At 47.5% G+C, this 21,934-nt stretch overlaps 1 protein-coding gene across 3 annotated transcripts in view; it reads left to right on the top strand.

The window, feature by feature from the left end:
• Positions 1–21,934, top strand: part of ATP6V0A4 (ATPase H+ transporting V0 subunit a4) — a 91,408-nt gene that overhangs the window by 66,997 nt on the left and 2,477 nt on the right. For all 3 annotated transcript variants that reach the window (XM_009203949.3, XM_009203950.3, XM_009203948.2), the window contains 4 exons: positions 1,604–1,705; positions 8,567–8,683; positions 13,612–13,729; positions 21,277–21,448. In XM_009203949.3, coding sequence (XP_009202213.1) covers positions 1,604–1,705; positions 8,567–8,683; positions 13,612–13,729; positions 21,277–21,448 — 509 coding nt within the window. The remainder of the gene's footprint in view (positions 1–1,603; positions 1,706–8,566; positions 8,684–13,611; positions 13,730–21,276; positions 21,449–21,934) is intronic.

Raw genomic sequence — 21,934 nt, forward strand, 5'->3', positions numbered from 1 at the left:
TTCTTTGATAACACAAATAACAGTAGCTTTTTCTCCTTGACTTCTCCCGGTGACTAACCTGATCATATTATCTGAGGGTAGATTTTCACTAAAAAAGGCCCGTTTCTATAGGTCCTGATTCCTCTGGATGAAGCCCTGTGACTAGTTCCACAAGGCCAGCTGCCCTTCAGTGCAAAGCTTGTCTGTCAGCGATTGCGCCCATCAGATGTCCTAGTTCATGTCATGCTTCTATGGCCACACCCCTTCTCATGAGTTCGATTCCTAGTTGTGTCCTCTTTCCCTACCCAAGCGTCGATAAGAAAAAGAAAAGGCTCAGTGCAGTGGCTCACGCCTGTAATCCCAGCACTTTGGAAGGCCAGGGCAGGCAGATCACCTGAGGTCAGGAGTTCAAGACCAGCCTGTCCAACATGGTGAAACCCTGTCTGTACTAAAAATACAAAAAATTAGCTGGGCATGGTCGTGGGTGCGTATAGGAGGCTGAGGCAGGAGAATCACTTGAACCCAGGAGGCATGAGATCACACCACTGCACTCCAGCCTGGGCGACAGAGCGAGACTCCATCTCGAAAAAATAGTGGAGTGAGGGTGGAAGATGGAACAGATAAAGTGTTCCCTCTATTATCAGGGTGAATCTTGTTACAATTGAGATAATAAATTGTCTCCTGGCATTTACTGTGACCTTGGTCAGAATGCTTGGAGAAAGGTGAAGGCTCGAGATATGTTTTTCTGTTTCCTTCGAGCCCTGTGCTCTCAATCCTTCTCAGCAGCCCTGACTGAGCCTTCTGAGGCTGGCTGGTTCTTTTGACCATAGCAGCTATGAGTCACTCCTCTAAACTGGTCGCTGGGGTGTGTATAAGAAAGGAGGCAAGGGTGTGAGGACGTGAAAGGTGATCTGGAGCGGGAAGATAACAGGGACTCCTCCAGGGTGTCAGCAGAGGCCTGAAGACCGCGGCTGCCTCACTCCAAAGGGAAGGCGAGAGAGACCGAGAGTGAGTTCAAAGTGGGTAACCCACAGCCTGTTGAGTAACTCGCCCACACTGAAGGGATGAAAGTCAGGTAGCGATGGTGAGGAACTTCTTTTTTCTTTTCTAAGAGATAGGAGCAAGAGAGCTCAGATAATTACCTAGGACTCCAAATATAAAATTACCGGTTGAATAATATTTATGACTTAAAGTGACCCAAGGACTTTTGAATACCACCGAGTGACTGGTAACGTCATGAGGCCTGCCATAGTTTTCATCCAGACCCGGGTGAAAACGACCCCCATGGGACGGAGTTGAAGACAAGGGGTCTCTTTCTAATGTTTCCTGTGTACTTCTTGTTTAAAAGACTGGTTACATATGGCACAAGGGGCTACTCAGAGAATGAGGAATACGGAGAGTTTCCAGTGTCTACCCTGTGTCGAACATTTGGATACACTGGACAGATATTTCTCTCTCTGCAAGGGGAATATTCCAGATGTGAAGGTCAATGGATTCATTGAAATGCTTTAGATCTCTCAAAATAAAGTGCTAGTGAGGTGGCCCATAGTGGTCATTTTCCTCATGTAAAGTGTGCTGTTCTGTCATGTGAAAATGATGAGATCTCGCCATTTTGGTCTTGCAGCAAGAAGTCCAAAGTTTCTTTGTGGTGATGGCTTTGATCTCTGTGCCGTGGATGCTTCTGATTAAGCCGTTTATTCTTAGAGCCAGGCACCGGAAATCCCAGGTAACGGCCGTTTGTTTCAGTTCGCCTTACTTTGCATAGGAATGTGGGTTTCTGGAAAGATAAATCTTGGGTTTAGAGAGAATCATCCTGGGCTGCCAGGGCCGGAAGAATGATGTTGAGGAACTGACCCGCCCTGAGTATGTTTCGTTCTATGGAGCTAGACTTTTCCCCTGGGCCGTCTTATTTCCAGCAAGACGCTCGATTAAGGGCAAGCGCGTTTAAACCTTATGTCTTGGCTGGGCATGGTGGCCCATGCCTGTAATCCTAGTACTTTGGGAGGCTGAGGTGGGTGGATCACCTGAGGTCATGAGTTTGAGACCAGCTTGGCCAACATGGTGAAACTCTGTCTCTACTAAAAATACAAAAATTAGCCAGGTGTGGTGGTGGGTGCCTGTAATCCCAACTGCTTGGAAGCCTGGGGCAGGAGAATCTTTTGAACCCAGGGTTGGCGGGGGAGATTGTAGTGAGCCAAGATCACACCACTTCACTCTAGCCTGGGCGAAAGGGTGAAACACCGTCTCAAAAATAAAATACAATAAAATAAACCTTATGTCTTGCAGACTTTGTTCAGGGTGTATGTGTGCTGAGTCTAGTGGTAGTTAATGATTTATAAGGGTCTGAATGTGGTTGTTTTATTAGTAATAAATAATATTTTATTATAATTTTACTTTTAAAACAAATATTAAAAACTTTTGTGTGAGACTTTACTGTATTATGTTACAGATTGTGTCAGGGAATTAGAAGAATAAACAAATTCAATTAGGTCGGCTTTTGTTCGTTTGTGATTTTTCCCCTATTGCCAAATACCAGGTTCAGCCCACTTTCTCTTTTTGTCTAAACTGCCCCTGAGCCTCAGATGTACTCAGGGGTGAAGCAGAGTTTAATATCAGCCTGAACCAAATAGGATTTAGGAAGATTAACCTTCCAGAGGACATCAGCGTCTAGCTATGACACACAGACGGTTTGAGATGGTCGTTCTCTGCTTTCCTCTATTAGTGCAAAAGATTAAGCAGAATATGCTGAGACCATGTATGTTGTAAATGGTTGTAGATGTGTTCAGATTAAATTCTCTTTCTCTAAGATCTTCGTTGGATATTGACCTGGACGGGCAGCAGAGTCAGGGACCTAGACATGACGAGACTTGAGTTCAGGAAGTTTGTCCCTATGTGACGCTCTGTTTCTCTGTCACCTGCCTCTCCTCCCACTGTCTCCTTATTTCCTGCCAGTCTGAACTCGTTCCAAAGCTTAGCTGAAATGTAATCTATACGAGATATTCATAAAGAGGAAGACAAAGCAAGGAAGTCTTGGTTATTGTTTGGTTAATGGGTAGGAGAGCAAAGTGGTTAAGGGTTGTTGAGGTGGTGCTTGTCCAGACAGGTGACCAGGTATTTCAAAGAGGGTGGCAGATACCTGTTTGGAGAAGGAGATGCAATTTTTGTTTTTTTCTAGAGACCAGGTCTCGCGCTGTCTCTGAGGCCAGAGTGCAGTGGCTATTCACAGGCACAATCATAGCTCACTGCAGCCTCTGATTCCTGGGCTCAAGCCATCCTCCTGTGTCAGCCTCCCAAGTAACAGGCATACCACCCTGCCTGGCTCAGCTTTTTTTTTTTTTTTTTTTTGAGATGGGCTCTCACTGTGCTGCCCAGGCTGCTCTCAAACTCATGGCCTCAAGTGATTGTATTTATTTTTTTCTAGGAACTAAATCTGTCCATAAGCCAAGAGCCAGGTTACTGTAGGCTCTCCTGAGTTCCAGGACTGTAAAATAATGGCTTGTCTTGCTCTTCGCACCACACAAGCTCTTTAGACAGTTGCTGATCTCAGAGTGGTAGATTCTCCTTTGCGCCGCCAGTTGACTTAAACAGGGGGAAGGAGGGAGAGAGGGTTTTTCTAGTCTGCCTTCATGGATGATAGCTCTGAAAGTGACTGGTAACGGGAGCTCCTGAAGACGGCGTGGAGGCCTATTCCCTTGGCCCTTGGGATGCACGGGTGTTGGTTGTTTCCTCCAGCGGCTACTTAGGGTCCTTTACATGTTAGAAACATTGCCACCTCCATTCAAGCGATGGTCCTATAATGGTGTTACTTGCCCCCTCTCCACCTCTCTTTCATGAAATTTTACAGACCTAATACATACAGACAAACAATTTGTTCTGACGGACTTCAGGTAATATGAACAGGGGTCCTGTCTATTAGCCTCTCCTACCACGTGGGTCCCTGCGGAATGTGGCCTGGGAACCTCTCCGCTAGAGGGCCACCTGTGGCATGGCCCTGATGACACGCCCTGTGGGCAGCCAGTGTGTACACATCTCCTTCTGAGAGCGCTTGTGGCCACTCACCAGGCCCCCCACGTTCTGTTTCCTCTTCCAACTTGCTGCTGTGAACCCAGGTCCCCCCATACTCCCACATCTCAGGTCATAGTGAAATAACTGTGTGTTTCTATTTAAAATCTTCATCTCGACATGTGTGTTTCTTATGGTAAATGTTACTGAAACATATAACATACAGAGACGTGCATGAATAACGAGGCACCAATCCATGAAGTATCACAATATGAACACGTTCGTGTCACCTGCACTCAAATCGAGAAACTGGTCATCCTTAGAACCTGAGAGTCCTGACTGGGCGCGGTGGCTCATGCCTGTAATCCCAGCACTCTGGGAGGCTGAGGCAGGTGGATGGCCTGAGGTCAGGAGTTCGAGACCAGCCTGGCCAACATGGTAAAACCCCGTCTCTACTAAAAATACAAAAATTAGCTACGCATGGTGGTGGGTGCCTTATAATCCCAGCTACTTGGGAGGCTGAAGCAAGAGAATTGCTTGAACCTGAGAGGTGGAGATGGCAGTGAGCTGAGATCGCCGCCATTGCATTCCAGCCTAGGCGACAAAAGCGAGACTCTATCTCAAAAAAAAAAAAAAAAGTTCTTTGTGCCTCCTTCCTGTCATTCTTACCCCAAGAGCAAACATTGTGGTGACTTCCAGGACTATCAGTTCATTTTGCCTGTTCTTGAACTTTGTTTAAATGAAATCATCCAGAATGTCTTCTTTGGGATCTGTCTTCTCTCATCCAACATTGCCGTGTCAGTAATTACAAATGATGATACTCTAAACATCCTTGTATATATCTTTTGGCACATGGGTTTTAATTTTTTTTTTTATTTTATGTATGTATTTTTAGATAGGGTCTTGCTCTATTGCCCAGATTGGAGTGCAGTGGTGGGATCATAGCTGACTCATCTCCTGGGCTCAAGTAATCCTCCGACCTCAGCCTCCTGAGTAGCTGGGATTGCAGGCCCGCACCACCATGCCCAGCTATTTTTAAAATTTCTTTTGGTAGAGGTGAGATCTTGCTATATTGCCTAGGCTGATCTTGAACTCCTGAGATCAAGTGATCCTCCTGCCTTTGCCTCCCAAAGTGCTGGGATTGTAAGTGTGAGCCACTGTGCCCAGCCACATGTGTTTTTAGAAAGTTGCCAGTAGCTAATTTACAATGATTGCTGTATGTTTTATTTCATACGCCACCCAGCTTAAGCATTGTGAGATTTTAGTAAGAGAACTGCAAGTAAGTATCTGGAAGGAAGATAGTCACTTGGATTCACAAGTCTAATATCATACTTTTTTCTTTTTTTTTTTTTTTTTTTTTTTTTTGAGACGGAGTCTTTGCTCTGTCGCCCAGGCTGGAGTGCAGTGGCGCGAACTCGGCTCACTACAAGCTCCGCCTCCTGGGTTCACGCCATTCTCCTGCCTCAGCCTCCCGAGTAGCTGGGACTACAGGCGCCCGCCACCTCGCCCGGCTAGTTTTTTGTACGACGGGGTTTCACCGTGTTAGCCAGGATGGTCTCGATCTCCTGACCTTGTGATCCGCCCGTCTCGGCCTCCCAAAGTGCTGGGATTACAGGCGTGAGCCACCGCGCCCGGCCTAATATCATACTTCTACAACATTATTCATGTTCATTTTAACTAATTCAAGAATAATGAGCAGAAAATGGTAGAGTTTAGGGTTGGAAATGGAGAAGCCATAATATATTTCTCCTTTGATATTTTCTTCTATAAGTTGAAGGGGAGAGCAAATAGGATTTAGAGATGACAAATATAAAGTTAACTTGAGCCACATCCTTCCTCATGGGATAAAGAACCACAAGGTCTTGGGGAAAGGCCAGCATAGAAGCCGGCTCTCGGCACCTGGTACCCTGATGGATCTGAGCCCACTTCTGGGTCCTGCAGAGGCCCTGTTCCTCAGTCTCCTGAGGGCAAACCAGGCCACTGGCATGGACACCACGAGTCCCTGGGTGGCCAAGGGGCAGCTGTCTGTGGGGAAGGCAGGTGGAACTTAGACATTTTGGGTCAGGGTGTTTGTGTGCACATACAAGGCCCTCGTGATATAGGAAGAAGCCAAAGGTGAAAAAAAGAGGGCTCCCTGGTCCAGGGTCAGCTCCCACGCTGCTATGGCATGGCGTGAATTCTGAATTTCAACACGACCTTCCCAGTTTTTACAAAGATTTATTTTTTAAACTAGGAGACGAGAACCCCTAGACACACACACTTTCTTATTTTTTTGAGGCGGAGTCTTGCTTGGTCACCCAGGCTGGAATGCAGTGGTGCAAACACTGCTCACTTCAGTTCAACATCCCAGGCTCAAGAGATCCTCCTGTCCTAGCCTCCTATGTAGTTGGGACAGGTGAACCCTCAGCCAGGCTAAATTTTTTTTTTTTTTTTTTTTGAGAGATGGTATCTCACTTTGTTGCCCAGGCTGATCTTGAACTCCTAGGCTCAAGCATGGAACCTATTTTATTTAGGAATTTGTTGGCTTGATGTATAACTTTTACATATTTCAACATATGGTATGTGAACTACCGTCTTTACTCTTGTCCAGAGCCCTGCAAATGTTAAGTGCAGACCTGCTAAAGAAAGGAGGGCCCTGGCCGGGTGCAATGGCTCATGCTGGTAATCCTAGCACTTTGGGAGGCCGAGGCAGGTGGATCACCTGAGTTCAGGAGTTCGAGATCAGCCTGGCCAACATGGCAAAACCCCATCTCTATTAAAAATACAAAAATTAGCCGGGCATGGTGGCGGGTGCCTATGATCCCGGGTACTCAGGAGGACTGAGGCTGGAGAATCTCTTGAACTCCGGAGATGGAGGTTGCAGTGAACCAAGATCACACCACTTCACTCCAGCCTGGGCAAAAGAGCAAAATTCCTTAAAAAAAAAAAAAAAAAGAGAGGGAGAGAGAAAGAGAAAGAAAGAGTCCAGATACGGTGATGCCTACTTTATATTACTCCTCCCATGAAGAAGAAAGAAAGAAAGAGAGAGAGAAAGAGAGAGAGAAAGAAAGAGAGAAAGAAAGAAAAAAAGAAAGTAAGTTCAGATACATTGATGCCTAATTACAATACCTCTCCCATGAAATCATTCTAGAAAAACTTTGGACATGGGACATTAAGCTTCATGGTGACTTGAAAGAAATATGCCATTCAAACTTAGGGGTAAAACCAGACCAAGTTGAATGGTGACTATGCCTAGATTTTTTTTCCATGAATTTTTTGTAAGCTATTTTTATAGTTAATTTCACAAGGCTACATGGAAGGTACGACTGATGATTTATGACCTTGTGTATTTCTTTTTAACAATGGAAAGGCACTTTCGTACTTGCATCGCTTTACGGTCGAGACTGCATAATTTGGCACATTCTGGAGCATTGTGGAGAAAAAGCACATGCACTGGAGTCAGGCGCTGGGTTTGAATCATGGCTCTGCCACTTACCCGCCTTGCCAGCTGTATGATCTTGGGCACATTTCTTTCTTTCTTTTTCTTTTTTTTTTTTTTTTTGAGACAGATACTCACTCTGTTCCCTAGGCTGGAGTGCAGTGGTGCAATCTTGACTCACTGCAACCTCCGCCTCCTGGCTTCAAGTGATTCTCCTTCCTCAGCCTCCTGAGTAGCTGGGATTACAGGCATGTGCTACCATGCCCAACTAATTTTTGTATTTTTATAGAGATGGGATCTCTCTATGTTGCCCAGGCTGGTCTTGAATTCTTGGCCTCAGGAGATCCTCTCACCTTGGCCTCCCATGACACTGGGGTTATAGGCATGAGCCACTGTGCCTGGCCTTTAATTTTTTTTTTTTTGTTTTTGAAATGGAGTCTCACTCTGTTGCCCAGGCTGGAGTGCAGTGGCGTGATCTCGGCTCACTGCAGCCTCCACCTCCTGAGTTCTAGTGATTCTCCTGCCTCAGCCTCCTGGGTAGCTGGGATTACAGGCACGCACCACCATGCCCGGCTATTTTTTGTATTTTTGTAGAGATGGGGTTTCACTATGTTGGCCAGGCTGGTCTTGAACTCCCGACCTCAGGTGATCCACCCACCTCAGCCTCCCAAAGTGCTAGGATTATAGGCATGAGCCACTGTGCCTGGCCTAATTTTTGTATTTTCAGTAGAGATGGGGTTTCACCATGTTGGCCACGCTGGTCTTGGACTCCTGACCTCAAGTGATCCGCCCACCTCAGCCTCCATAAGTGCTGAGATTACAGGTGTGAGCCACCGTGCCCAGCCGGGCACATTTCTATTTTTTTTTTTTTGAGACAGAGTCTCACTCTGTCGCCCAGGCTGGAGTGCAGTGACGCAATCTTGGCTCACTGCAAGCTCCACTTCCCAGGCACATTTCTTAACCTTTCTGTGCTGCAGCTTACTTCTCTAGAAAATAGGGTGATAAAATAAAATGGTTGTTGTGAGGGCTTAGTGAGATAGTGTAATGTTTAGAACAATGTCTGGTACATACATAGTGTTTGAGGAGAGCCTTTATTTATATTTATATATGTTAGAATTCCCAGGGTGAGTTGAGTGCATTCCTCATTTCCCTGCTTGTCCGCTGCAGGCATCCAGGATCCAAGAAGATGCCACCGAAAACATCGAAGGTGACAGCTCCAGCCCTTCCAGCGGTTCTGGCCAGAGGACTTCTGCCCACGGGGCTCAGGATGACCATGGGGAAGAGGTATCTGGGACGAGAGCCCCTGAGGAAGACTCCCCAGTTTATACAGATTCTAGAATGGACACAGGCAGTAGAGCTGGGCGGGTCTGGAGGGCCCCATGGGGCAGTAGCCCTACCACTGCTGAGTCCTGGGAGGCTGTGAAGGTCTCAGGGAAGGGGACGTACTAGCTAGTCTAAGAGGATCAGAACAGCTATTTATCAACCAATCTGGGCACATTTTAATATTTTAGTCCAAGTACTGCTGCATCTGTATGTGTCAGGTGACTATCAGCCTCAGATCTAGTAACATAGAAGGTCCCGCGTGTCACTGAGGCCTCCTTGGCTCAGCACCACACCCCTATAATCTCTCTTTTTTGTTTGGTTTTGAGATAGAGTCTAACTCTGTTGCCCAGGCTGGAATGAGCCAGTTTCAGCTCACTGCAACCTCCGCCTCCCAGGCTCAAGTGATTCTCCTGCCTCAGCCTCCCTAATAGCTGGGATTACAGGCACCTGCCACTGCACCTGGTTAATTTTTGTATTTTTAGTAGAGATGGGGTTTCCCCATGTTGGCCAGGCTGATCTTGAACTCCTGACCTCAAGTGATCTGCCTGCCTCGGCCTCCCAAAGTGCTGGGATTACGGCGTGAGCCACTGTGCCTGGCCCCCTGTGATCTCTTTATAATGTTATCTGCCTCTCACGTGAATTCGTATATTGTTTTGTTCCCTCATCCCTCCCCGCTTCTGCTTGTGCAAGGACAGCCGCTGCCCCTCAGGAGCCCAGGCCACATCCTTCCAGATGAAGGCAGCTGTCTGTTCCATGTGTTGACTGAAGTCAGCCACATTTGTGAATCCCAGGCTGGAGGCTTTAACCAGAGCTCTGTTCTAATTTGGGAGTGGGGACTGGGGGGTTCCCATGAGGGCCACAGGTGCTATAAATGGCTCCATTTGTGGTATTAATTACTTATTTTAAAAAGTTTTCTCTAGATAGCCATGTGTGGTGGCTCATGCCTGTAATCCTAGCACTTTGGGAGGCCAAGGTGGGCAGATCACTTGAGGTTAGGAGTTCAAGACCAGCCTGGTCAAAATGGTGAAACCCTGTCTCTACTAAAAATACAGAAATTAGCCAGGCATGGTGGTGGGCACCTGTAATCCCAGCTACTGGGGAAGCTGAGGCAGGAGAATCACTTGAACCTGAGAGGCAGAGGTTGCAGTGAGCTGAGATCGTGCCACTGCACTCTAGCCTGGGCGACAGAGCAAGAGTCTGTCTGAAAAAATATACACATATATTTTGATTAATTAGAATTAATGAGAAATCTCGATCATGAAAATTCTTTCCAAGAAAATTCCAGGTACAGAGTGATCCACAGTAGTGGCTGTTGACATTACCGAGTCTGTCAGACCTGCTGGAATGTTTTAGAATCCAACCCATGCATCTTCTGACTCCTCAAGTCCTGGCCTGTCCAGGGCACCCTCCCTCATCTCTTCCCCTCCTACCCTTAATCTATATCCAGACAATTTCCACCTGCCACCTCCAACGTGAACAGGTTGCCCATGCTTGGGCAACTTCAGTCTCCATTCATGGACCTCTTTCCCCCAGGTCTAATCATGCATGGGTCTCCCGTCTCCAGGCAAATGTGTGCCTCCTCCTGTTTCTCTTTCAAGTTCCTTTCTTGCATCTCTCCACACCAGGGTTAGCCAAACTCAAGGTTAGGGGTGCAGTCTTTTTTTGGTATTTTTGTAGAGATGGGGTTTCACCCTGTTGGCCAGGCTGGCTTTTAACTCCTGACCTCAGGTGATCCGCCCATCTCGGCCTCCCAAAGTGCTGGGATTACAGGTGTGAGCCACCGTACCTGTCCACTTACAGCTTTTGTAGCAAAAGAATTCAGACCAGAAAGGCAGAGAGGACAGGGCAGTATCTGGGACAGTGATTTCCAAATGAGGAGCTGTGTCCTTGGAGGCACATTGATGTGTGGCAAGATGTGCAGAGAATCGCCAGCCCAGGCCAGTCACCCAAGCGTCAGTGTCCAAAGTTTTACTGGAGTTTCCTTATGCAGGCAGGATTGATTAATTGATTGACTGATGATTGATTGATGGGTGCAGCTCCAGCAGTTGCTGCACTCAGTCCCCAGCTCTCTCCCACCTTTCAGATCAGTCCCAACTGTCTAAGCACGTGGTTGGTCTTTCTGGTGTGGCCAGACTGTCAAATATGAGGTGCCCAACCTGAGCCACTGCATTAGCACAAACGATCAGGTGTGGTCCCAGGGGCCCAGCTTGAGTAACAAAGACCCTTTCACGCGGGAAATGCCAGTGGTTTAGAGGTTACTTCCCAGGAGCCAAGACAAAGCCAGACCTGTTCGGTAAGGTTAATTATTATTATTATAATTACTATTTTGAGACAGGGTCTTGTTCTTTTGCTGAGGCTGGCATGCAGTGACACAATCATGGCTCACAGCAGCCTTGACCTCCTGAGCCCAAGCGATCCTCCTGCCTTAGCCTCCCGAGTAGCTGGGACCACAGGTGCATGCCACAACACCTGGCTAATTTTTTACATTTTTAGTAGAGATTGGGTCTCACTTTGTTGCTCGGGTTGGTTCTGAACTCCTGGGCTCAAGCGATCCTCCTGCATCGGCCTCCCAAAGTGCTGGGATCACAGGCATGAGCCACCACACCTGGCCAAGATTAATTATTTCTTATGCAGTTCTTCTTTACTTTGACTCTCTCCACCTACTCACTCCATCTCTGCCCATCCCTGTCCCTTCAATTCCTCACAGCTGCTTCCATTGCTGAATTGAGGCTCTCATTTTTGTCTTGTCCCCATAAACTCTGACATCAGTGACTGCACCGGCATTTCTTCCTGGATGTCTCCCTCCTCAGACATCCTTGACTGCAGTGTGATTGCTCCAGCTTCTTTGATCTTTTCTTTTCCTCATCAGTTTCTTGTTTTGTAATCTTTTTTTTTTGAGACAGAGTCTTACTGTGTCACCCAGGCTGGTGTGCGGTGGCACGATCTCAGCTCACTGCAACCTCCTCCTCCCGGGTTCAAGCAATTCTGCCTCAGCCTCCCAAGTAGCTGGGACTGCAGGCATGCACCACCACACCTATCTAATTTTTGTAGTTTTAGTAAAGGTTGGCCAGGCTGGTCTCAAACTCCTGACTTCAAGTGACCTACCGGCCTCAGCCTCCCGAAGTGCTGGGATTATAGGCATGAGCCACCGTGCCTGGCCTTGTTTTGTTATTTCTGAATGAAGATGTTTCCCAAGGCTAGGAGCTCCTCTTTCTTTCTTTCTTTTTTTTTTTTTTTTTTAAGACAAAGTCTCACTCTGTTGCCAGGCTGAAGTGCAGTGGCGCGATCTTGGCCCACTGCAACCTCCACCTCACAGGTTCAGGCGATTCTCCTGCCTCAGCCCCCTGAGTAGCTCGGACTACAGGCACGCATCACTGTGCCCAGCTAATTTTTTTATTTTCAGTAGAGACAGGGTTTCACTATGTTGGCCAGGATGGTCTCGATCTCTTGACCTTGTGATCCCCCCTCCTTGGCCTCTGGAAGTGCTGGGATTACAGGCGTGATCTCCTCTTTCCTTGATCTTTCCCTTGTTGATCTCCTGCGTCCTCCTGCAGATGCAGTCTCAGGAGTCCATTTCCAGCCTGGACTTTGCTTCGGGGCCTCCATAGTTCCACCTGTGCTCCCATGTGTGGAGCATCTACTGATAAGGCCCTCTGCCCTCTGCAACTCAGCATGTGGAGAGCCAGCTGCCCACCTCCTGTCAATGCCATTCTTCCAGCTACTCAGGCTTAGGAGCCTCAGAGCCCCGGCTGCCCTGGCCCTGAGTGGGTAAGGGGCCTTCTCTGTGCTCCCATGATACTACTGCATGCCCTGGTCATTGCGCTTCTGAGAGTGTGGCATGGGAGCCCTTCTACATATTCTCCTGACTAGGCTGTGAGCAACTTGAGGGCATGTACAGCACCAGTCAAACTGTCCCCCATGGCCAGGCACAGTGGCTCACGTCTGTAATCCCAGCACTTTGGGAGACTGAGGCAGGCAGGTTGCTTGAGGCCAGGAGTTCCAGACCAGCCTGGGCAACATGGTGAAACCCCGTCTCTAAAAAAAATACAAAAATTAGTCGGGTATGCACGCCTGTAGTCCCAGCTTCTCGGGAGGCTGAGATAGGAGGATCACCTGAGCCTGGGAGGGCAAGGCTGCAGTGAGCTGTGATTGTGCTACTGCACTCCAGCCTGAGTGACAGAGCAAGACCCTGTCCCCCCTCAAAACAATTATCTGTCACATCAGAGAGCATGAGGGGAGAATGAGTCATGGCTGTCTTCATTCTGTTATTTACTTCTTTCCTGTGTTACTGAGCTCATAACCAAATTGTCTTTTTTTTACTTTAAGGCTGTCCCTTCTCTAAACCATGATGCTACCAGAATAACCTGCCTCTGTGGCTCCTCACTGAATCTAGGTTGTTTCTTCAACTTTACCCATAGCTTGCCTTTCTAGAAACTTCCACACAGGAGCACTGTCTTCTATTCCTCACCTAAACAAGCTCCCAGTTCCAGCCAAATTGTTTTCTTTCCAACTTGACTTGGTGATATTCCCAGCTACGTGTTTTTCCCCAACCAGGGATCCTTTTCCTCCTCAGGAACAATTTCTTCTCCTTCAAGTCACATCCCTACCCATTACCTTCCTGGCACAGCACAAATCTCATCTCCCCTTACCACCCAGTTGTCGTCTTTGAGCTTTTTTTTTCAGCTATTGCTGGGGAACGTTAATACACGCATAACATACGACTTTGTGCTGATAATTCTTTCTCTAAGTCTACTACTATTTCTTTTCCCCTAGTTAGACTGAAAGTGTCTGAACAGCAAAGCCCATGTCTTATTCATCTTCGCATCATTTGTAACAACTTTTGTGTAGAAAGTTCTCAATGAAGTGAAATAAACAATTCTGTCTTCCAGTTCAACTTTGGAGACATCTTTGTCCACCAAGCCATCCACACCATCGAGTACTGCCTGGGCTGCATTTCAAACACAGCCTCCTACCTGCGGCTCTGGGCCCTCAGCCTGGCTCATGCACGTGAGTGAGCAGCCCGAGGGAGAGGGGCGCGGTCAGCTCTCCCCAACACCCTGGGAAACAGGTGCAATGTATTTGGAGGTCAAGGTGTCTTCTCCGAGGTATTTGTGGATGTTTGCCGAAAGAATGGCTCTTCTTTCCCTGGCACGTGTGCCTTTTCTGTGGGTCTGGCTGCACGTTGCTGGGTTGGTCACCCTCTGTATTAATAGTCTCCTACTGCTGCTGTAACAAACTGTCACAAACGCTCGTGGCTTAAAACAACACAAATTTGGCCAGGCATGGTGGTTCACACCTGTAATCCCAGAACCTTGGGAGGCAGAGTTTGGGCAAATTGCTTGAGCCCAGGAGTTCAAGATCAGCCTGGCCAACATGGTGAAACCTGCCTCTACTGAAAATACAAAAATTAGCTGGGCATGGTGGTGGGCGCCTGTAACTCCAGCTACTCGGGAGACTGAAGCAGGAGAATTGCTCGAATCCGGAAGGAGGAGGTTGCAGTGAGCCGAGATCGCATCACTGCACCCACCCTGGGCTACAGAGTGAGACTCCATCTCAAAAACCAACCAATCAAACAAACAAACAAAACCCAACCCAACAACACAATTTGGTATCTTGAGGTTTTTGAAGCCGGAGTCCTAAAATCAAGGCGTGGGCAGCCGTGCTCCTGCTGCAGGCTGCAGGCAGAATTAGTTTCCTGGCCTTTCCAGCTTCTTGAGACTGCCTGCATTCCGTGGCTTGCGGCTCCTCTTTGCATCACTTCAACCTCTGCTTCCAGCATCAAATCTCCTTTTTCTCTGTGACTCTCCTGCCTTCCTCTTACGAAGACTCTAGTGATGACACTGGGCATATCCAGATAATCCAGGATAACGCCCCTCTCTCAGGATTCTTAACTTAATCTTATCTTATCCGCAAAGCCACTGTTGCTATGTAATACAGTATGTTGACAGGTTATTAGGATTAGGATGTGGACATCTTACGGGTGGGGGAACATGTTTTTTCAGGCTACCATGCCCTCCTGCAAGGTGCTGACCTTTCAGTGAAGGCCTGCCTTGATTAGGAGCGTTGCTGGGAGTCAGTTTGCTGCCCACTGAGCTGACCCTCAGGAAGTGCTCACCACCCTTGTGAATTCACAGCAGTCAGGGTCAGTCAGGCCCAGAAATACAATTCTTTCTTTCTTTCTTTCTTTCTTTCTTTCTTTCTTTCTTTCTTTCTTTCTTTCTTTCTTTCTTTCTTTCTTTCTTTCTTTCTTTCTTTCTATCTATCTATCTATCTATCTATCTATCTATCTATCTATCTAAAAGAGGCAAGGTCTCATTATGTTGCCCAGGCTGATCTCACACTCCTGGCCTCAAGGGATGCTTTTGCCTCCGCCTCCCAAAGTGCTGGGATTTCAGGCATTGGAAATACAATTTTGATAAAGATCCGAGCCCTGGGGTTGCCTAACGTCAGGAATCCTGACTCACCAACTCACTTTGTAAGCCCCATCTTGATCTCTGGGTGCTTCTCCAGTCTTGTTTCTTGTCAGTTTTCCTTAGTGCCCCACCAGCGCTCCAGACCCATCCATTTCATACGCAGTGGCCCTGAGGAGCACTTTTTTTTTTTTTTTTTTTTTCTGAGCCAGCATCTCCCTCTGTTGCCCAGGCTGGAGTGCAGTGGCACTATCATGGCCTCGAACTCCCAGGCTCATGTCATTCTACCGCCGCAGCTTCCCAAGTAGCTGGGACCACAGGTGCATGCCACCATGCCTGGGCCAATTTTTGTATTTTTTTTTTTTTGGTAGAGACAGGGTTTTGCCTTGTTGCCTAGGCTGGCCTCAAACTCTTGGGCTCAAGCAGTTCCCCTGCCTTTGCCTCCCAAGTAACTGGGACTATAGGCACACACCGCTACACTTGGCTAATTTTTTTTTTTTGGTAGAGACAGGGTTTTGCTATGTTGCCCAGGCTTGTCTTGAACTCCTGGGCTCAAACAATCCTCCTGCCTTGGCTTCCCACAGTGCTGGGATTACAGGTGTGAGCCGCTGTGGCTGGCCTGAAGAACTATCTCCTGAAGATGCAGTACTCCCTGGGCCCCTCTGGGTGTTTGCCCCTGCAGCCCCCTTGCCTGAAATAGTCCCTTCTTTAACTCTCTCCCCACCTGATACTTAATTCCTTCTTCATAACTCAGCTGGAAATCTTCCTTCCTAGTCCCCCAGTCTGGAAGATACCTGCCTGGGATTCTGGGGCATGCTGTTAACCTAGCTTCAGTTATGATTGTCTCGATGAGCCTGTCTCCCTACTGGACTATGAGCTCCTTGGAAGCAAAGACCCTGACTTTTATATTAGCATTCCCGGCGTTGGGCATAATGCCTAGAACAGAGAAGCCAGGCCGAGGTGTGTGCTGAGTGGATAGAAGCGAAAGCAGTAAAGTGTGTGATTATTCATTTCCAGTAGAAACTCCAGTGTTCAGCATTTGTGCAATCTTCACAGCTCAGCTGTGCTTGTTTCCTCACACAAACTCACATACACACACTTTCACATGTGCATGAACGCTCAGATGCATACACTCAGCCCTGCGAGTACCTGCAGCACAGACACCCACAAGCATGCCTTTTTTTTTTTTTGAGACGAAGTCTCGCCCTGTCACCAGGCTGGAGTGCAGTGGTGCGATCTCGGCTCACTGCAACCTCCGCCTCCCAGGTTCAAGCAGTTCTTCTGCCTCAGCCTCCCGAGTTGCTGGGACTACAGGTGCACGCCACCACGCCCAGCTAATTTTTTTTTTTTTTTAATTTTTGTATTTTCAGTAGAGACGGGGTTTCACCATGTTGGCCAGGATGGTCTTGATCTCTTGACCTCGTGATCTGCCTGCCTCGGCCTTCCGAAGTGCTGGGATTACATGCGTGAGCCACTGCACCCGGCCGCATGTCTTTACTCCTGTGTACTGTTGTGCATTCATGTGAAGTGGTTATCCCAGGACTGTCACCCACTTGTTTACCTTAGAGTGGATCTCAGCACTTCGTGCAGTCAGTGGTGCTAATGTTGGTCTTCAGCTCCAACCCCAGCAGCAGCTGGAGGACTTGAGTCATAATAGGGCTGAGTCTAGATAAGAAAGGAGGAGGAGTTTTGGTATTCTTGGTCCCTGGGCCAGAGTTTGGCCCTATGTGTCAGGGTGTCCTCTGGCCAGCCCATGCACACACTCAGGGGGTCATTTGATTCCCAAAAACCCATATGGTTCATGGCTGCCTGGCCTGGTTCACCCACTGGGTCATTCTAGAAGTCCCTGCTAGATGTGGCTTCCGTGCCATACTAACACAGTTGCTTAAAGAGGTAATGTGGAAGAATGGGGAAAAAATTAAAACACTGACTTAAATACTTAAATTCTGGTCCCTTTTTTACCACTTTTGGCTGAGTCACTTCCACAAGAAATTTAACCTTTGTGTGCCGGGGCTTTCATCAGTGGTTCTAGTAGTTAGCCTCCTGTACTGGTCAGGCTAGGCTAAACTCTGTTGCAATAACAACTTACCCTCTAAATCTCAGGTCACTGGGCCAGAGTTTGGCACTATGTGTTGGGGTGTCCTCTGGTCAAAATTCCTCCTGTCTTATTTAGACTCATCCCTGGTATGACCCAAGTCCTTCAAACTACTGCTGAGGTTGGAGCTGAAGACCAACATTAGCACCACTGATGACTTGAAGCGCTAAGATCCACTTTAAGGAACAAAGTGGGGTCGGGGGGGTGGCTCACGCCTGTAATCCCAGCCCTTTGGGAGGCCAAGGCAGGTGGATCACCTGAAGTCAGAAGTTTGAGACCAGCCTAGCTAACATGGTGAAACCCCCTCTCTACTAAAAATACAAAATTAGCTGAGTGTGATTGCACACGCCTGTCATCCCAGCTACTCGGGAGGCAGGAGAATCACTTGAACCTGGGAGCTGGAGGTTGCAGTGAGCTGAGATCGCACCACTGCACTCCAGCCTGGGTGACACGGCAAGACTCTGTCTCAAAGAAGAAAAGAAAAAAAAAAAAAAGGAACAAAGTGAGTGACAGTCCTGGGATAGCCACTTCACACGAATGCACACCAGTGCACAGGAGTAAAGACGTGCTCGTGGGTGTCTGCGCTGTGGATACACGCAGGGCTGAGTGTGTGCATCTAAGCATTCGTGTGCATGTGAAAGTCTGCGTATGTGAGTTTATGTAAGGAAACGAACATAGCCTGAGCTGTGAAGATCACACGAATGCTAAGCACTCAAGTGTGGGTCTAACCACACGGGGGTGAAGCTGTTCCCATTGATGAGAGACTCTGCACCACTGTAGCAGGCAGAAAACCAGAACTTGGGAGGCAGCAAGCAAACAGGGACCCTCTTCCTTGCATTCTATGTCTCTGCTTTTGTCATGTTCTGATAGCCACTTGCAAGTGACAGGCCTCTATCTCTCTGGGCCACATCGTGGTGACCTTTTAGCGGGGGTCTTCAAGCCTCAAGCCAAGGATGTAATGATGGTATTTCCCTGCCAGGCGCATTTCCCAGGCTATTGGGCATGATAACTAGGGGAGAAGCAGTCGCACGTGCTCCGTGCCCAGGGACACCTAGACATGGGCCCTTACTCGCATAGCTTGGACAGTGAGAGCCCTTGTAGGGCGGTTAGCTGGAGGCAGGAGCTCAGCGACGAGTCTGGGTTTTTTCCGATACCCATCCATGACCTCCCTCCTCTTGGATTTCACTCGCCTCAGGGCCTTTTAAAACATTCCCCACTGTCAGCCTTTGAGAGACTCCATGGGCATGCAAGAAGTGTATAGAAAAGACCTGTGGAGCTGGGGGTGTGGGAACAGCTGAGAAGGTAAGGGGTAGGGAAGTGAGGGACGGGTGGTGGTGTCATAGGAACAGGCCAGAGAGGGCTGTGTGGCGTTTGTCCCTGAACTTCTCGGAGCTTTAGTTTCCTTATCTGTAAGACGGGCATCATAAAACCTAATTTATAGGGTTGATACGGGCCTTACTGAGATAATATGTGAAACCACTTTGAATTCCTCTGACTTGACTCTTTATTTGGAGTCTGTGGCTGAACTTCAGGCTGTCTGTTAATCCCCTGAAACTACATATAAGATGTCGTTGGGCGTCTCTGTGTGCATTTTTCTGGAGAAAGGATTCATGACTTTCTTCAGATTTCAGAGGGGACCCGTGACCACTGAAGAGTGAAAAGAGCCACTTTCCAGAGTGAGGCTGAATTCACCTCATGCCCTCAGTACCTGGCATGTGCCCTTGTACATTGCAGTGACTGAATAAATATTAGCTAAACATTTTTTGAAATATGGTTAGGATCTTAGTCTTTTTAAAAACACTTTTACTGTGAAAAATTCGCATGTTTACAAAAATGCATAAAATATATATATATAGCCTAGTGGATTTTTGTGAAGCAAACACTCATGTAACCACATCCTGGTCAAAGAAGAGGCCGTGGCCACGTGCGGTGGTTCACACCTGTAATCCCAGCACTTGGGAGGCCGAGGCAGGTGGATCATGAGGTCAAGAGATCGAGACCATCCTAGTCAACGTGATGAAACCCCGTGTCTACTAAATAAAGAAAAATTAGCTGAGCGTAGTGGTGCATGCCTGTAGTCCCAGCTACTCGGGAGGCTGAAGCAGGAGAATTGCCTGAACCTGGGAGGCGGAAGTTGCAGTGAGCTGAGGTCACACCACTGCATTCCAGCCTGGGCAACAGAGCAAGACTCCATCTCAAAAGAAAAGAAAAAAAGAAAAAGAAAGACGGAGCCAAGGTGGAAGGATTGCTTCAGGCCAGAAATTGGAGGCCAGCCTGGGCAATGTAGCGAGACCCTGTCTGTACAAAAATTAAAATGAAAAAAAATATACAAGTGTGGTCCTGTGGTTTCAGCTACTTGGGAGGCTGGGGCAGGAGGATTTCTTTTTCTCCCTGTGTCCTCACACGGTATTGACCACACTCCTGACTTTTATAATAGCAAATTTTGTGCTTTTTAACATGGTTTTATCCCTTAGCAATTTAGTGTAGTTTTGCATCTGTTTGAATTTATGTGAATAGAATCATGTCTTAGCTCAGGCTGCCATAATAAAACGCCCTGGGCTGGGCAACTTAGCAGCAGACAGTTATTTTCTCACAGTTCTGGAGGCTGCAAGCCCCAGATCAGGGAGCAAGAAAAGTGGGGTTCTGGTGATGACCCTCTTCCTGGCTTGCAGATGGCGGCCTTCTGCCTGTGTCCTCACATGGTGGAGAGAGGGGAAAAGAGACAGAGAGAGAGGGGGAAAGCTGCCTGGTGTCTCTTCTTGTAAGGGCACTAATACCAACATTAGAGCCCCACCCTCATGAGCTCACCTAACCCAAATCACCTCCCAAAAGCTCCATGTCCAAATACCATCACTTTGGGGGTTAGGCCTTCAACATATAAATTTTGGAGAGACACAGACATACGATCTCTAACAAATTGTATTGTTTTGCTTTTTTGCATGTAAATTGTATTACCAGGATTTGTTTATTTTGCCACCAATAGCTATAGTTTGCTTACTTTCCTTGGTGAATAATATGCCTCCACATATTTGTCTGATTTCCTCTTGATGGAAATTCCACCCTTGGGAACAAAGCTTCTGGAAACAATCTCGTGCAACGCCCTAGGGTACACGTGCCAAACTTCTCCACCTTGGAGTAGAGTTGTTGAATCATAGGATGTACAGATTTAGGATTATAATGTACAAATAATCTGCATGTATAGCCTCATGTGGTGGCTCATGCCTGTAATCCCAGCATTTTGGGAGGCTGAGATGGGAAGATCACTTGAGCCCGGGACTTCAAGGCCAGCCTGCCCAACATAGAAAGACCCCTTCTCTATTAAAAAAAAATTAACAGGGCTGGCTGTGGTGGCTCACACCTGTAATCCCAGAACTTTGGGAGGCCGAGGCGGGCAGATCACCTGAGGTCAGGAGTTTGAGACCGACCTGGTCAACATGGTGAAATCCTGTCTCTACTAAAAATATAAAAATTAGCCGGGCGTGGTGGTGGGCGCCTATAATCCCAGCTACTCAGGAGGCTGAGGCAGGAGAATTGCTTGAACCTGGGAGGTGGAGGTTGCAGTGAGCCAAGATCATGCCATTGCTCTCTAGCCTGGGCGTCAAAAGTGAAATTCTGTCTCAAAAAAAAAAAAAAAAAAAAAATTAACAGAGAGTGACAGTACACTCCTCTGGCCCCAGCTACTTAGGAGGCTGAGGTGGGAGGATCACTGGAGCCCATGAGGTCAAGGCTGCAATGAGCCAGAATTGCACTACTGCATTCCAGCCTGGGTGACACAGTGAGAACCAGCCTCAAAAAAATAAAAATAAAAAAATAATAATAATCTGAGCTGGACATGGTGGCTTATGCCTGATTTCCCAGCACTTTGGGAGGCTGAGACAGGAGGATTGCTTGAGGCCAGGAGTTGGAGACCATCCTAGGCAACATAGTGAGACCCTGTCTCTATTTAAAAATATATACATATTAATATTTTTGATTAAAAAGATGAAAAAATACAACAAATAACAATCTCCATTTACAAGATAATCCCAGTGGTATCTCATACCTTGCAGAACTGTCTGAAGTGCTCTGGACTATGGTGATGAACAACGGCCTTCAGATGCGAGGCTGGGGAGGAATCGTTGGGGTTTTTATTATTTTTGCCGTATTTGCTGTCCTGACAGTAGCCATCCTTCTGATCATGGAGGGCCTCTCTGCTTTCCTGCATGCCCTGCGACTGCACTGGTAAGTATGGTTGTGCCGTGGAAGCTCGATGTGGTGTTGGGAAAGGGAGTGGGCTGTGGGGCCAGCTAACTGGGTTCAAATCTTGACCTGTGTGTGACTTTAGCAGCTTACATACCTCTTTGGAACCTTAGTTTAGTCATCTGTTGGTATAATATTAAACGATGTAATATATGTACATATATATACACACTCATTCATACTCACTCAGACACGCCTATCTACACTAACTGTTCTCATTTACTCCTCCCCTTTTAGGTGGTCAGTGTTCATTTGTTATTACAATTGGCTTTAACCCAAGTGACACTTCCAAGTATTGGCAAGGTGGCATCTGAGATAGGCTCAGAGAAGACATGCTTAGAAAATCTGGAATGTTTGGCGTTTTTTGTTTGTTTGTTTTTTTGAGACAGACTCTCACTCTGTTGCCCAGTGCAGTGGCGCAGTCGTGGCTCACTGTAACCTCCACCTCCCGGGTTCAAGCGATTCTCC

This window comes from Papio anubis, chromosome 4, assembly GCF_008728515.1.
Source record: "Papio anubis isolate 15944 chromosome 4, Panubis1.0, whole genome shotgun sequence".
Lineage (NCBI taxonomy): Eukaryota > Metazoa > Chordata > Mammalia > Primates > Cercopithecidae > Papio > Papio anubis.